This window comes from Mytilus edulis, chromosome 13 (assembly GCF_963676685.1).
Source record: "Mytilus edulis chromosome 13, xbMytEdul2.2, whole genome shotgun sequence".
Classification (NCBI taxonomy): Eukaryota; Metazoa; Mollusca; class Bivalvia; order Mytilida; family Mytilidae; genus Mytilus; species Mytilus edulis.
The window spans coordinates 27033907-27051814 of record NC_092356.1 but is presented as its reverse complement, the minus strand read 5'-3'; the positions used below and the strand labels follow the sequence as shown (position 1 = coordinate 27051814).

General features: G+C 31.7%; 2 protein-coding genes across 7 annotated transcripts in view; one reads left to right on the top strand and one right to left on the bottom strand.

Moving 5' to 3' along the window:
• LOC139500929 (zinc finger CW-type PWWP domain protein 1-like) overlaps window positions 1-10359 on the bottom strand; it is a 32822-nt gene extending 22463 nt beyond the window's left edge. For 3 of the 6 annotated variants that reach the window (XM_071289828.1, XM_071289830.1, XM_071289833.1), the window contains exons 1-10: window positions 10239-10359; window positions 9280-9331; window positions 8648-8757; window positions 7956-8087; window positions 4316-4384; window positions 3254-3310; window positions 2707-2769; window positions 1402-1458; window positions 688-1026; window positions 160-283 (exon numbers count right to left, since the gene is read on the bottom strand). In XM_071289828.1, coding sequence (XP_071145929.1) covers window positions 160-283; window positions 688-1026; window positions 1402-1458; window positions 2707-2769; window positions 3254-3310; window positions 4316-4384; window positions 7956-8087; window positions 8648-8757; window positions 9280-9322 — 994 coding nt within the window. In that variant the 5' untranslated portion in view covers window positions 9323-9331; window positions 10239-10359. The remainder of the gene's footprint in view (window positions 1-159; window positions 284-687; window positions 1027-1401; window positions 1459-2706; window positions 2770-3253; window positions 3311-4315; window positions 4385-7955; window positions 8088-8647; window positions 8758-9279; window positions 9332-10238) is intronic. The other 3 variants (XM_071289829.1, XM_071289831.1, XM_071289832.1) reach the window with 3 other exon arrangements.
• A 24-nt stretch (window positions 10360-10383) lies between these two features.
• On the top strand, window positions 10384-17176 carry LOC139500931 (7SK snRNA methylphosphate capping enzyme-like). The gene is made up of 4 exons (XM_071289834.1): window positions 10384-12018; window positions 13917-14135; window positions 15613-15736; window positions 16493-17176. Exons 1-4 carry the CDS (start codon window positions 10708-10710, stop codon window positions 17110-17112), a joined length of 2274 nt encoding a protein of 757 aa, XP_071145935.1. The 5' UTR covers window positions 10384-10707; the 3' UTR covers window positions 17113-17176.
• The last annotated feature ends 732 nt before the right edge of the window (window positions 17177-17908 follow it).

Below are 17908 nucleotides of genomic sequence, written 5' to 3'. Positions count from 1 at the left end.
TTGAGAAATGTAAATGAAATATTGAACACTTCAAATTTGGACAGATTATGTACACATTCTTAATACAACAAATTCAAATCTATCATAATCCTAGGAACCTCATTCTTTTTTTGACGACTTGAGATTTTTATTCTAAGAAGTAAATGACAATGAACTTACTTTCTTCGAGAGATGTGTTGTTACATCTATCTAGAACAGCCTGGAATATTTCTTCATATTCTTGGTCTGAAAGAGATCTTGGTGGTTTTGATGCTTCTTTAGTGGTACCATCTGATGCTGGAGCCTAATTTAGAAAATAGTATCATGTTTTTAAAACAAGACATCCTTTTGACAGAACTGAATGAAAGAACCCATTAGTGACCATATCCCCATAGTGCCCCATTTAAATTTTTTGATTATTGAACTCATCTGATTAAATAATTGGAAACCTTCATACATTAATTTATCAAAGTGATCATAGACAGACAGAAGTTTGGAGGGACAGATGGTTGAAAAACATTATAACTTATCTGTGGGATGTAATTATTAACAACATATTTATCAATATAGGTAAAAAAAGTCAATAGAATTAAGAAATTTAAAATTTGGTACTTTATTCTGAAGCAATTTTGCAAGCGGTGAAATTTCTCTCTATTTTGATGTAAACTTGCTGTAAACTACATCAGTTACAATATGGCCATATTAAACCTTTTTAATCTGAATTTCTGACTGTGCTTCCTCATTTTTCTGTTCTTGCTGGCTTTTAATTTCATTTGAGTCATCATTGTTTTTCTCATTTTCAATAGCAGGCTGACAGATGGATTCTTCATTTTCTTCTGTGCAAACCATCTCATCACCATTTTTAACCTCATCATCTTTATCTTCTTTTTCAATAGAAGAGTTCTCTTCATGTTCAACATTATGGTCTTCTCCAGCTTTAGCTTCATTGTGTGCTTCAGTAGCTTTAGTTTCATTTTGTGCTTCAGTAGCTTTAGTTTCATTTTGTTTTTCAGTAGCTTTAGCTTCTTTCTGTACCTCAGTATCTGACTAAATAAAGTTAGAAAAACATGTAGATGTTTAATTTTCATTGCATTTCAAAGAGAATCAATAATTGCAATATAGCCCCACTTCTAGAGTGGGGTATTATTTTTGTCTAAATTTGTACATTTGTAGAGGTTGTGACCTAAATTATAAAATATCTCTAGTTTCCAACCTTTTACCAAGAATCAGTGTCCTAATTTCCTATTTCTAAAATAAGATTTCATTTCATTTGTAAAAAGGGTCAGATAAAATCTGATCTACATAGTTTCAAGGTATGAGAAAACAATGTTGTCATAAACGATTGTCTTCTATTTTAACTTTTCCATTGGCTCTTTTCAATGTTAACACCAATTGACCTGAATTAAGATAAGATTTCTGTACCTTCTTTTTCTTTGGCTTCTTTGGTTTTGTCAAGTTTTCTGTTTTGTCAGCACACTCCTGTTAAAAAAATGTAAATCCTTGAGATTATAAAAATACCATTTATAGATATATTGATATTTCTAATTCTGTTTATGGTCATATGCGCATTAGTTCAAATCAGGTTTGAAAATGTTATTGTCAAAAACAAATGAATATATCTGATTTCATCTTCAAATGACATTTCTCAATTTTTTTTGGGGTATTAAACTTTAAAACATTAGAAATGAGAATGCATGATCAGTAGTTGTGCTATAAAGCGTGGTTCGATCCCTTTTCTGGGGAGAAAATTTCAGGGACTGAATTTTTTGGTCTCTCTCTTGACACCATTTACGAGTATGGTCTAGAAAAAGGATGATAGTTTGTAAAGGACGATAAATGGCCATGTTAAGAGAGAAGACACCCATGAAGATTTCCAAAAAGAGCAGGCTAATGCAGATGCAAGGCAGCACTCCGACCCGCAATGTTGAAAGGGATTAATATAAGTTGCAATAACTTGTTTCCCAATCAATTATAAATAAATATGTTTAAACTAAAGCATAATCCACCACTCATAATTCCAAGAATGGGAAAACATGAAGTCTGTATTTTTCAGATTACAACTCGATCATTACTACCAAGCTGATGCCATTAAAGAAGTCATTCTGTTCAGCAATATTTTTTAGAAAATTGCAATAAAAGTATTTTTTATATTCAATTGATATATCAACAGCAAGGAAGTAGTTGTCCCACAAATCCAAAAAGTGCTCACACATCACAATTAACTCATTAGGTTTAAACTGATGACCAAATATGAAGACATTCTATCATATGTACTGTAAACTGAGAAATTATGTGTGCATTTATTATTTCAATTTTGTCATTTTGGAGTAAAATGCAATTTTATTTTTTGTGATATCCTTTGTGAAAAAAACCTGTTTAATTCATATAAAAAATGTCAAAATGCCAGTTTAAATTATTGCGTTTATAACCCTGTCAAATTTTTCGCCATAATTTCCAAATTTACAGTATACCGTGACATGCAGCAATCATATCATACATTACTTTTTTTATGAAAATAAAAACATTCATAATACTGTTAATGCAAATACCACTAAACTATTTATTTCTATTCATAACTTTATAAGTACTGACAACATCCCAATTGTCATGGTTACCAATTGTCATTGTTGAGACTGGATTTGAATTTAAATTTTGCAACCACTCACAATTAACTTATTTTAGTGAATCCTCAGATCCCTTCCTCCACCAAGATCTAACAGCACTTACCTTATCCTTTTTCACTTTCTTTGGCTTTGAAACATCAACATTGTCATCAACATTAGATTTCACCTGCAACAAGGGTCAAAAATAAATTTGAAAATACTTGTACTGGTACGTAAAAATAAAGTGCTATGCTAAAGATAAGAACAAAGATATTTTTTACAACAAAATGGACTATGATTACCAGTATTCCAGTTGAAAACACTCCAGCTTCCTCCATCAACAAAAAATGGCTGCCAAGTTATAGCCAAGGTTTCTGATACTATTGGTAATAAGCACCAACAATCAATCAATCCATCCATCAACAACAAAAACTTAATGAAAAGATTTTTTTTTATTTACTTTACAATAAATCAAATGAATACAACACTTTTAGGAATTTTGGATCTCAATGCTCTTCAACTTTGTACTTTATTTGGCTTTTTAACTTTTTGGATTCGAGCGCCACTGATGAGTCTTTTGTAGACGAAAGGTGCGTCTGGTGTATATACAAAATTTAGTCCTGGTATCTATGATGAGTTTATTTACTGCATAATTGTTCAAAAAACATTACCTTTTTTACTTTCTTAGGTTTTGGTTTATTTGAATCATCATCAGTATTTGACTGTTCCTGAAAATATTAAAATTACAAAGTCATCAAAATGTTTCAACTTTTTTATACATTGTATAACTTTGAGCAAAATACTATTTAAATTACAATTTTTGCAGGTCTCATTTGATTGACATATTGCTTCAAATGTTATTCAATAATAATTTCATATATTATTTTACATTTATATGAGCAGTCAAAATGTGTTGACCGTATATTTCTATGTCATATACAGTCACTGACCTGATATCACTTTTCCTCATGAATATTTAAATAGAAATTGCTGAAATAAAATTAATTTTTCATACCACCTATTCAACCTGTTCTTGTTTCCAATGTATACAACAACTCAAACTTATTTCTTTTGCAATTTTCATAAAAAAACATAGTTCACTTGTTAATATTTTTGGTTTGCAAACTATAAATCATTATGTTTTATGCTTATTGTTGATATTTTAGTTCATTCTCAAACAAGTTGTTCACCATCGATTACGGCTTTCAACAGGTAATGTACATTTCAATGTGTTGTATATTTCTCCGCCTGCATGATATGAGGCCTTTTTTTAAACGGGGAAGTTTCCCAATATATAAATCAAATAATAAATTAAACAACAGATGAAAATGGTTATTTTTAGATTGCAGTATAAAGACAATAATAGTGCATTGACTGGACATATCAACTATATAAGGATTCGGCTCGAACCAGGGAAATAGCCTCATCCTTATATCGATAATATGTCAAGTCAATGCACTTTTATTGTCTATATACTAATTTCAATAAAAGATGATTTTATTTTTTATCCTGGAATATTGTTCCATGTTCTTATTTTTCCTGTTGACTTAAAAAAAGATTATCCGGCAAATATAAATACAAACATTGGCATTGTATATTACCCTCCAATAGTTTTATTTTAAACATTTTGAATATATTTTAAAATGTTGGTACACTCTGACCATAACTTCCCAGAAGAAGATGAAATGAACAAAATGAAAGTTAATTATTTTATTAATTTAGAAAAAAATTACCTTAAGGGATTTCTTTGTTCCTTTCTTTTTGGTCTTCTCACTTGATTCTTCCTTTACCTCCTTTTTTTCCTGAAACAGCATCAAACCTAAGCTTAGAATCAAAGAGCAGATTGCTCTGAGGGATACAATTGCCATTATTTTCATTGACACATGTATACATGTAGCTGGATAATACTATTTTCAAAACCAATTCAACTGCACATGTAATTTACGTAATCTGAATAGTTACAAAATAGCCAATTCTGGATACAAGTGTATGAACAATGTAATTAGGCCTATTGTGTTTTATTTTTGTACTATCAATTCCATAGATATAGATAAATTCAGCCGTATAAGAAAAGCAAAATGAGAATGTTAAATTTGATGTATGCCTACTTTGTTACAGTTGTTGTTTATGTAGTGATATTAAGATGATAACACAATATTGACTGTTGTACCCCTATTTTTGACATTTTTACTCTTTGAGTATGTTTGTTTTGTTCATGCATCGTTGACAATGTAATGGAATTTGATGCGACTGTCATACAAGTGAGAGGTTTAGCTAGCTATAAAACCAGGTTCAATCCACCATTTTCTACATTAGAAAATGCCTGTACCAAGTCAGGAATATGACAGTTGTTATCCATTCTTTTGATGTGTTTGGACTTTTGATTTTGCCTTTTGATTTTTGATTTTCCTTTTTGAATTTTCCTCGGAGTTCAGTATTTTTGTGTTTTTACTTTTTTCCAAGTTTACTTTCTACAGCAGTCACTGAGACTTCCTGTACGAACTGTGACGCCCGTATATGACACGGAAACCAGGCGTAAAAATCATACTTTATCCTGGCGGCATTGCAGTGTTTACTGAATGCATGTCCAGGCGTCAACCAGGCGTAAACCAGGCGTAAATTAGGCGTAACTAAGGCGTAAACCAGGCGTAAAATTAGGCGTAATATTTAAATGAGTACGCCTGGTTCACAAAAAAATAGGCGTAATATGCAAATGAGTATGCCTGGTCAATAAATAAACCAGGCGTAATATCCTTACATAATACTACACTTATTTTAGTTCAGTGTATTAACCCTAAGCTGTGTACTTTTGTGTATTGATACAAACTTCTGTACTGTTGCTTTTATTTCTTATTGTTTGACAAAAAACTTGAAATATTAAACATTGAAGAAGCTAATATAGAAATAAATACATTTTATGCAGACAATGGCTCAAATAAGTTTAAGTTTAAATCAGAATTATAACAACTATTTTTTCTTGAAATAGCATTTTAACTAAGTTGTTTTTGAAAATTATTGTCTTTTGAACTAATTTATAAATGATAATACTGCAATTTAACTTTAAGTAAAAGATTTTAATGTTATTTATCCAAGGATAAAGGTTTTGGGATTTCAAAAATTCTGATAGAACATAATACTTTTAAATAACTTAGTTATACTCACATTATTATTATTTACCATGCATAACTACTTTCCTTTTATTTCACAATTTTCATTTATTTATTAGATTCAGTATTTCCAATTTCAGATTCTTCCAAAAAGCACAAAACAAGCAAATTATCCCTGAATATATGAAGCTGCCATGTGTCCAACCTTTACACACTAAAACCAAAGAGCCAAATTTTGAAAAAAAAATCCCATGATCCTTTAAACAAAGCATTATGGGTATTTCTATTTACGCCATACCAACAGTTTTACGCCCGTAAGAAAATTTACGTCTTGCCTATTTCAATTTACGCCCGTAAGAAAACTTACGCCTTGCTTATTTCAATTTACGCCAGGTTAACTGCTTTTTTCTACGCCCGTAAGGACTACAAATTTACGTTTCCTGCTCCCTTACGCTTGGATCTAGACACGTAACTACCACTTACGCCTGGTTTACGCCTTATTTCCAGGCGTAATACGCCTTATAATTTCGTACGGGTTAGAGTGAGAGAAGGTATTTCACTTCGTATCTTATCACCTATTTTCCTACATTAATTCTAGGAGGAACTCCATTCCTAACTCTTTAAATATTTAATTTCCTTTGGGTCAGTGGTCATGACTCCTTTCCGTACACATTCCTCGGTTTAAATTGCGATCGTTTTTAATATAATAAGACGTTTATCGACAGAACGAGTTAATTTTTCTCGACGTGTTGTATCTCTCAGAATTGACGGAAGTTACTTCCCAAAGGGAAACAACATGAAACGATAATATTGAAGACTCCATTTTGCCTGAAGGGGTGTTATAGTTACACCTCTACAATGGGGACTACATTTATTTTAATTTAAATGATGCATATGATTTAAAATTATGCAACAACAATAACCCTCAATAGCAGACATACATAGAAAGGAACCCATGAGTTTTAAATTAATCAATTGAGTGGGGAATCCAGAGCAACCATTCAATCTAATACCCCTTGAAGTCAAGAAAACTATATGCATGCACATAATTACCAAAACAAACCCTTGAGCAAGAACCTATATTAAATGTTAATTAAACGACCTAGATGATTCTCTATTTCTTTATGGAAGTACAATATCAAATATCAGTTTCATAACGGTGACATATGAGAAAAACTCTACTTCAGTTCTTATATGACAGATATAGATTTATCGGAATTCAGAGAACTCTCGCATTTTTATCAAAACTGGGGAATTCCATCTGACGCGTATCTAAATTTATAAAAACACTAAATATGAATACAGCTTAATTCTGATTTTCCGTGTTATTAAAAACAGGCATATAAGTCAAGGGAAATATCAAACATGAAGATTATGAAAAGAACATTATAGGAAAGTTGTTTAAGTTCAATCCCTTTGTTTGTTTTTACCTTTTAAAGCAAGACAATCATAAGAATCTGAGATGTTCCTTAGTGTTTAGAATAAAACGGTTGAGGTGAGGGCATGGACCTGAGCCAATGGTATAAGTCTACAGATTGCTTGAAAGTAATCATATCCCAAAAATGATTGGTATCCCTTTTTACTTTTACCTATTAGAAAGCAGTAATTTTTTTGTGTTGAAATAATTAAGGGGAGATAATTCTATTTGGAATTATCTTTTTGAAATTTGGAATCGGGTATAGAAAAAAGCATTTTGTTTCCAGAATCAGTTGTCTACAGTATTAAAGTTAACAGAAATAATGTCTGGCCTTGAATATGAGGATACGAAATCTGAAAATTTGTGAATTAATTTTCCAAAAAATTTTACAACTGTTTTGAGGAGAATTTCAAAAGAGCACACAAGAGGTCTTCCTTACATAGGTATTACCTGTGCAAAAAAATAAAACTTAACTATCAGTACCTTTTTTTGTCCAAAATTCTATTCTTATTCTAGCTTATTTAAGGTGGTACCCAACACCGTCACTAAAATAAATTTGGCTCGTTAAATTTTCAAAAAATTTTGACAAAGTATTTACTTTGACAGAAATATAAAAATTTCAAAAAATTTGAACCAACCAATTTATCAGAAAAATTACACTGGTTACATAGCAGTTTGACTAACACTAATTTTGATCATTGAGAAGCTTAATATTCCCTAACCAACACAACATAATTAAAGCGTTCATCTGATTTTACAGAGTTATCTCCCTGTAGTGTTAGGTACCACCTTAATTAAAATAAATTTACAAAAATTGGGCTATTAATTTATACATGGAAAAAAACTAACAATATCTGAGGTGCATGGAGCTTGGAAAAGGCTTTTCTTTGACTTGACTTTCTTTGGAACCACTGCAGTATTCTCCTTGTCCTGTTCTTTGTCTATGACATCATTAGAATCATCACATTTTCCAGAACTTGGCTGTTATAAAAAATGCAAAATTTTAAATGCAGTTAAGTTATATAATGCACACAATCCTATTCATGCTATTGTGGGAGAATATTTAAAGATGCATTTTATATTCAATAGATATAAGAAGATGTGATATGAGTGCCTATGAGACAATACCTATATAATACAAGCATGTTTTGAAAGCTCAGAATCTTCAAACTTTTGTCTATTAGAAGAACACATGAGATCTACTATAAAATTGAATTTGATTTTGATCAGAGAAGTACTTTACCTATACCAGAATAAAGTACAAATTAAACTTAAAGTTAATGCATAGGTTTTTATATTCTTGTGTACCTACTGGTTAATCAAATCCAAGAAAAATAATTAGACAATAAGATAATATTGTGCAGGTATTCATTATTTGTATATATGACTTCAGGTAAGACAATATTGTCTAAAAGTCTGTCTGAACTTGAACATCTTTTGATTTGACAAATTGAGAAGCTTTTAAATGTTTAATTTTAAGAAGCAGCTAGATTTTTTTGTGAAATTAACTCTCACACCTAGTGTTGATCAGTTTAATTTACCTGAACCTGAACAATTTCAGATCTGGCAGTATTATTTTCAGCAGTCTTAAACAGATTTTTGGGACTCAATAGTAAGTTCTCAGCTTTTACTTCTGCTTTAAGCTTTGGTACTGGAAAACAAATATATAAAGGTAAGATACATAGATTATAATGGCATTTTTGTTTCTATTAATACTGATCTATATTTGAAGAATATCCATTAGCAAGCCAACAAGGTGTACTGTAATTTTTTAAAAGAATTAAATTTTTACAACATTTTTTTTCTTCATATCCTTCATTGCAATCCTAGCTAGCTGTGAAAACGTAGCTCTTAATTCCTTTTGATGATTTTTGATATTTGCGGATCAAAAGGACTATGTTTTCGCAGCTAAATCCTAGCATGAAAAGATGTTTTGTGATTTTCTTTTTTTAAACCAAAAAATTTGTTTTCTTCAACAATGTTTAGGGGATAATTTCAAAAGGGCACAAATGAGATTATCCTTTCATAGGATTTTACACTATACATGTAGATGCAAAACAATTGAAAATCAGACAGTTGAGGCAATCTTGATGTGACAGAAGTGCTGCAGACAGACTAACTGACCTATAGGGTATGGGTTGACTAAGACGGAAGGGCAGTAATTAATTTTTACCTGCAAATGTCTTTTTAAAACAAGGCTTCTTTGGGTCAGTCATTTCTATATGCTGAAACAAAAACAGAAAAAGTTAGAAAATATAATTGCTGATCTTTAAAAATAATGCATTACATTTGATAAATGATTTAACCAAGTCATCATCGGAGCACTTATAGTTGATCTATTATATGACAATCTATTTTTCAGTTCATGACTTTTTAAATGCAGTAATTGTTACTTTTGATCACTCAAAGGGTGCCATAAAAAAATCTCTAATGTCTGCATATCTTGTGGCTCAGAGCAAAAGCATATTTTCTTTTTAGATATTATATTGTTGTATATATTGGTGTATAAGTAAAATATCTTTCAGGTTTAATGCACTGGTTTATATAAGATACTTAATTCATCCAATTCAATGTGTTTGAAACGATCATTTTTGGTTCAATACATCACAAATACAATTGTTAAATTTAAAGATGCATACATATATATTCAAAACCACAGGAATCGGAAGTTCTATCAATAAAATTCTGTAAATTCTACGAGAAGTTCTATAATTGATAGTCGACCTTATTATTTACAGAATTTTATTGATAGATCTTCCGATTCCTGTGGTCAAACCACTACATTATGCCTTTAGCTTATGAACTAAAGGCATAGCATCTTATAAAATTATCTTGCTCAGCTCATGTCTTGAGCAGCTGTCTGGAACATCATCATAAACAACAATAACTTAAAAGGAGAAGAAAAGCAGTTATCAATCAATCATAAAAAACTTGATGATTATTTCATTGCTTATAAGGTCATGTGATGTCATAAAAACAAAATGTTCTAAACCTGTATCATAATGAAAATTGAATAAATAAAAATAATTGTGTAAAATGTAAGTCAAGTGCTTGCAACAACTGTTTGTTTTAAACCTGTGTTATGTTAAGAAATTGTTGCAAATATTTTGTACTCCTCATAAATATCTGTACCTTCAATTTTCTTAGAGAGCCATACAGTGCTTAGTCTTCTGGGAATAGTCAAAATCTGTTTTCTTGTTCAAATGTTTGTTTGCAGACGACAATTTATAGCCTTTCGGAACAACAATTTCCGAAATAATTTCCCACAATTCTATAATTTGCACAGGCGCATTGGATATCCAGTGTGAGCTAACTGCCTTACTGGACGGAGCGCTCAAGGAAACATTAGGAAGTTTACTTCGACTTTGGTGGATATTTTCTGACATTTAATGCTTCGTTAATCTAAAATTGTGCAATTAATATTAACTTTTGAACCTATTCTTCTTGAGAACTGTTAATGCCAGGACGAAATAGGTGATTGTTGTTGTGACCGCATTTTGGCTTGGTCAACCGCCAGGTGGCAGCAAAGTTCCGACGTTTACATTACGAACACGTGCTCGATGTAAACAAACACATAGATTGTGTGTGAAAAGACGTTAAAATGAGTGTTGAAGTGAAGACACCGACCCACACTCAGTTCGAACATTCTGAATTTCTTTGTGGAGATAAACAATCGAGCTCAAAACCAAAACCATCACCTGTTACATTCAAATTTGACGAAAATCAACAGAACTACAACTCTTATAGAAGAGCAAGTGATGGGGGACAAAATTTATCAGTTCAGTGGAAGAAAAGAAAACTAAGCGCTAACAGAAATGATGCTTCTTTCTATGGCCCGGGGTCACGCAGAAAAAGATTCAAGTCAACACCAAGTGAACAGATTGTGTTGCCGACAAAATTTCTTTTAGGTGGAAATATTAATGATCCATTGAACCTAAACAGCATAAATGAAGAGGAAAATGACAAGACACCATATTCGTCACCTGTGCCAACACCAGCACATCGGAAAGAACTTATCAACTCAGTGCCATTCAACATAACAGACCCATTGAATTTAGAGTCAGCAGATGATGAAATAGGAATGAGAGGTGCAAAGAAAAAGAAAAGAAATAAAAAAAGACATGAATCATTTTCTTCTGGTAGTCAGTTAGCAAAGGAATGGGTGCCATCCGAAAAAAGGAAAAATTTAATGCAAGCTTTGAAGATTGAAATAGATGAACCTAAGTTGACTGATATGAATTTAACCCAAATGAAATCTCCACAGATGAAAGAATTAACTTTCAAACTTAGTTCTTCTTCAAAACCAGATAAAATTGTGTCTCCAGTAATCCCACAGTCATCCCCAAGGCCAAGGAAAAGGACGAGATGCTCAAGTATGAGTGATGTTCATGCAAGACCGGAGTCAACAGCAGCTAGAGCAATTTTCAGAACATCATTAAGTCCATCAAGAAATCTTGAGATTCCTAAACCTTTGCCTGTGAAAATATCTAAGAAATCAAACCAAAAACAATCTGGTGCTGTCAAATTTAATAAAAATCCAAAGTTTGTACATGGCAATTACAATAGATACTATGGCTATAGAAACCCAGAAACAGAAGATGACTATAGACTACATTGCTTTAAACAGGAATGGTTTGAGAAGAAAGATGTACTAGATATTGGATGTAATGTTGGACATCTGACACTTTCAATTGCTAGAGATTTCAATCCTACTAAAATAGTAGGAGTAGACATTGATAGAACACTAATTACTGCAGCAAGGAAGAATATAAGGCATTATATTACATCGCGTCAGACGGATTCAAAATCGTTTCCAGTGTCAAACTCCATCAATTATGGTCCGATACTAGCACCGCCTGTGGTTGGGAATAGTCCGAAAGACGGATTTCCATACAATATAACATTTACACAGGTAATTCATACATGCAGTGTCAGCTACATGTACATTTATATGAGTAAGATTTTATATTTAGTTTTTGAACAAGCGCTATTTACAGTCAGTGTATCCCAAACTCTGTACATGTCCAACCGACAAAATGTCAGACAAAAAATCATTTGGTCAGACAGAACTTTAAAGATTTTATGGTTGAATATATATAGAACAAAAATTTCTTTTTTGGTCAGACAAACCCTAAAACAGTTTGACACAGACTGTATACAAGTCTTGACTCTTTCACCCTTCCAGCTTTTTTTCCAGTACATTTTTGTATATGTATGTATGTCAGCAGAAACACAGGTTTTTATTAGGTCTAACATAAAAAAAGGATGTCATATATGCATTGTTTATATGGTTTATGTACATGTACTTAAGCTTAGGTTTATTGTTTACAGAGTAGGTTTTAAGTCTTCCTGTGCAGCAGTCTTCACGCTGAGTGGCAGCCCAGGCTTGTAAAATTGCTCTCGGGCCTGTAAAAATCATATCTTGAGGCCAACAGAATCTAACTAAAAATTTTCAAAAATTGAGCTCTGGGCCTGTAACAGTTCATCGTGAAGACTGGTGCAGTAGTCATTACTATACTTATGGACATAATCTGATGAAATCACCAGCATCCCCTACATGTATGTCACTACATTTAGATGTCAGGCATTTATTATGTTTATCAGGGGCGGATCCAGCAATTTTAAAAAAGAGGGTTCCAACTACATGTCTCATTCAAATGCATTGATCGTCCAAAAAAAAGGTGGGTTCCAACCTCCGGACCCCCCCTGGATCTCTGCGCCTGTTTATTGGGGGGTTGTAACCCATAATCTGCTAGGGCAATTAAATCTTGCTACCTGCTGGATGATCTATATTGAATCAGGTGTGTTATTACACATCATGCTAAGGTTTATATGCATCTCTTTTGTTTTATAAGACCTTTTCTGAGCATAATGCGACTCATATTACAAATTTCGCAGCTCAATTTAAACTGACTCTAATGTAAGTAAGCCTTCGATAGAAAATGCTTGAAAATCACATTTTGGACTAAAGGATCATATTTAAGTACCTTTGTAATACAGGAAAAGGAATTCTTTAAAATTTGTATTTCAGAAAATTAATTTTAATTTTAAATGTATACATGTACATGTATGATGTAATACAAAAGTTACATGTGTACAAATGTATATATATGTTCAACTGACAGCTGATAAATCATATGCATAAAAATGTTTTAACTATATCTAAAAAAAATCTATTAAAAGAATTTTGTTTCCTTTTTTTGGGTCATGCATGTACATGTACATGAAATATGTATACATGTATATATATGCACATGATTTGAAATATAGTGAAAAAAGTAATTTAATATTTGAACGCAATGGTGTAAATGATATATATTTACAAAATTCTAATTGACTTTTCATGATTTCAAGGATGTTTGCAGTAGTTGCTATGGAACTATATGCTCTGTACAGCTGTCAAACAGAATATGGTTTCAGTGAGTTAATTTTGGTGAGGAATATTAAATGTGGTAGTCATGGTAATAACATCTCCTTTGTAATGCAACTTTTACATATAATTACAAAATTTGTACATTGTACTTCCATTATGAATGATTATTTGAATTTAGCATACACATATACATGTATTCACATGCATATTACAGGTATTTTATATGGCTATGAGCTATAGCCATGCACTTTGTACACGTACCAAGAAATTTGTTCAAGTTGTTGAATCATAATTATTGTACAGTAATATTGCATTGGAAGAATTAATGCAATACATATGCATGATTATTATTATATTATGCAACTAATCAAATTAATTGTACAGGTGATGTAAAAATTGTATAAATAAGCTAATTCTTATCATTTTATAAATTTCAGGGAAACTATGTTTTATCATCAGATGAAATGGTAGATCAGCAGAGAGAAGAATATGATGTCATACTAGCTTTAAGCTTAACTAAATGGATTCATTTGAATAACGGTGACATTGGCTTGAAGAGATTTTTCCGTAGGATCTTCAATCATCTTCGACCTGGGGGCAGACTTATCTTGGAACCACAGCCATGGTCATCTTACAAGAAGAAAAAGAAACTCACAGTTAGTACTGAGATTTTAAAATGTTATATATGTATTGTTAAATGGATTATTTTCATAATTTCTAGGTCTATATTAATTAGTAACATAGATTTATTTTAGTTTTCTTGGTTCCTGGTTCTAATCCTCTTTACATGTACATGTAGATATAGAATTAACATAAGGGGATTCCCTGATATTTTCATGTTATTTTAATCTTTATCAGAAAATAGATATTTTTAAATAAATCCATCCTGAAAATATCGCACTATACAATATGTAAAGTAAGAATTTGCAAAAAATTGTTTATGGAAAAAGGGGGGGGATATTGTCATTGAAATCTTTTGAAACACACATTTTGCATGTTTAGAACTTAAAAAGTGACCTAACACTGTATGGAACTTATTTCAGAAGTTATGTACAATATTTCATTTCCTCATGTTCCTATTATTGGCCCCAAAGGGCATAAACATAACAACATCAATAATTTTCACAATATTATACAATACAAACAATGATATAAAATACAAAAAAAATAATAAAGAACAATTTAAGTTCTTTAAAAAGTAATATGTAAGGAACCTTTAATTTTAAATATATAATACATTATAATGTTTGTACATGTATGTGTTATAAAAAAGATTACAATTCAAGTACTAAAGTAATATCTCATAATACAATGTCTGTTTATTCACATGTATACATAATTCATTTTATAAATATCATTTAAAGTAAAATCTTCGACGTTCTTAGAACCATGAAAGCAAAAGTAAACTCATGCTTTGAGATACATATATACATGTAGCTCTTGTGTCTTGACACAGCATTAAACTAAAACCAATATCAAGGAGTAATAACTTACATATATACATCTATATATCATTGAAGACCACAAGTATTTTGACATTACCACAAATGTCTAACCCCACTCAATAGGTGAGAATTTAAACACAGTGAAGTAGAATAAACTAAAGTTATTTTAATCATTGTTAATTGTCATAACCAGAAGAATGAAATTTTCAATCCACTCAATATTTGTGAACTTGTACTTTCAATAGAGGTGAACCTACCAAAGTGACATTCAAACTCACAAGTTGAAAATGAAATGACAAGTGACAATGCCTTGACTAAAAAAGAAAAAGACCAACAGACAAACAATAGTACACAAAACCCAACTTTTAAAAATGAGCAACACAAACCCCACCAAAAACTGGCAGTGATCTCAGGTGCTCTGGAATAGAAGCAGATCCTGGTTCACATGTGGCACCCATCCTGTTGCTCATGTAATCAGTCTATTACTGAAGGTCCTGTATGGGAGAAGGGGTGGTGAATGTAGAAATGACAATAGCAACATATCAGCTATCAGCTGTGAAATGGATATCCCATAACAGAACTTGTGATGGAGTCCATTTAAAATTCATGATATCTTCATTGTTCAATTGTTAAAATAAATACACAGCAATAATAGATACATATGCAATAAATTTACATATCATTTCAGGAAGACATTCACAAGAGTTTTCAGAGCATCAAATTGAAACCACATCAGTTCTCTGACTATTTACTCAGAGAAGTTGGATTCTCAACATGTGAAGTGGTAGATGTGCCATTCAACAAATCAAAGGGTTTGTAACTTATATTTAAAGTAGTAACACACCTCATGTTAGTTTAAGGCAATCATACATCAAAAGATACATTAGCTAAGGCCTAAAATAAAATATTGTTTGTTTCCCCAATCCCGACCGACCCTTCAAAAACGGTCCGACTCATAGAATTTTATTGCCATAACTAAGTTAAATATTATTTTATTCATTTCCCATTTGAAGGCTTGCCAGATCGACGGATATTGTTCCTTTCGACTAGCTTTTGGACAAAAATAAAATTATTTCCCTACCTACCTCCCCACTTATGGCTTGGCAGTATCGGGATTGGGGAAACATCCAATATATTAATTTAGGCCTAATGATTCATGCTTTCTTCTGTGATTTTATTGTCTCTCCTACAATGTCAATGGATCGATCAGAGATCAATGTTAATGTTTCATGGTTAATTTGCCTTTTACAAAAATAACTCATAGTTCAACTTGATGAATTTGTATGTTTTTTTCTTATCAGGCTTTCAGATATTGCACATAACAAGTCATTGTAATGAAACATATGTGATCATTAATTTCAAGATTATCAATTAAAATGACTTATATATTTCTCTTTTGCCATCTAGCAAGATACATATTTCTGGGAGAGCTCCTTTTCTAGTAATTTCTGCTTTACAAAATTCAATTTGAAAAGGATCCATGCCACTTTTTAGGACATTGATATTTGAATGTATATCTGAATTTGTACATTACAAGTTCTATATTCTAGATTTTCCTTATTTTCTAGGATTCAGAAGACCCATACAGCTCTACACTAAGGCAGATTCAACATGGAACAGTCCAAAAGACATTCTATTAAGTGGAGTTACTAACACGCCATCAAATATGGAAGGAATGCATTCATATGAACCCTCATCGATAGCCACACCACGTAGTTCAGTTATCTCAGTTTCAGCATCAAATAGTCCAAAAGACACTCCTCAGTTTAGTGGAGAACAGTCAGTTGGAAACACTCCATCAAACTTGTATGAACATGAACTTCATTCTCATGAACCGTCATCAACAGTAAATACTCCACAAAGTGGTGAAATATCTTTTGCAAATATGCCATTAGACATTGATGAAAACGAACCGTCTGTACCCACGCCGCAAAGTTCAATATTAAACTCATCTCCGAGCATTTCTGACCAGGGAGATAACTCTAGGTCATCATTTTCTAATACTCCATCATCTTACATAGCATCACCATTACATTCACAGGAAGTTGTAAAGGGCATTAACTCTGAACTTGTTTCAATTGAAGAAAACACATCAAATGACATTGTTGAACCAGTTTTAGATGAAAACAATGAGAACTCTAGGACAGACTTGGAATCACTTAGCAAATATGATTCAACTGAAAAATGAAATAGTGCATTTATAATATTTTTGTTAAAATTATTTGAGTATAAAACTTTTCAATGAATTTAAACATGTATATTTATTTATATTTAACGAAACAACAGATTTGTTCCATATTTGAGAGCTGCTTAAAATAGAAAAAGGCAAAAGGTAAAAGATAGCTATACCAGAGAATAACAAATAAGTTATTTTTACTCTTTGGGAATTAAATTATATTGTATTGTTGATTGAGACAATTTAATTTACTGTTTTTGTAACCTGAAAGTCTGAGGCTGTTCCACAAAAACAAAATGCCATTAAGGATTTTTACAGCATCATTTTATAAGCCCCAAGACTAATAGAATATACTAGGTTGGTACATGTACATGTACATAACTAAGTTATTGACAGTAAGTGTTTATGTGGAAGTGCCTTCATAGAACTCGAATAACTTTTGCCTTAACTCCCCTTACAAACTCTGACCACATAAATGCAATTTCAGGGAAAATGTCAAATAGTATTTAAGCAGCAAGTGCATTGGTAATTTTGTTGTTGAACAATAGATGGTTTTTGTCTAGCCTGCAACTTTTGTTGCAGAAAGCTCGACATAGGGATAGTGATCTGGCGGCGGCGGCGTTAGCTAACTTCTTAAAAGGTTTATATTTTAGAAGGTGGAAGACCTGGATGCTTCATACTTTGTATATAGAAGCCTCATGTTATGAAGTTTCCGTCAGTCACATGTCCAATGTCCTTGACCTCATATTCCTGGTTCAGTGACCACTTGAAAAAAAAGTTCAAATTTTTTGTAATGTTGAATTCTCCC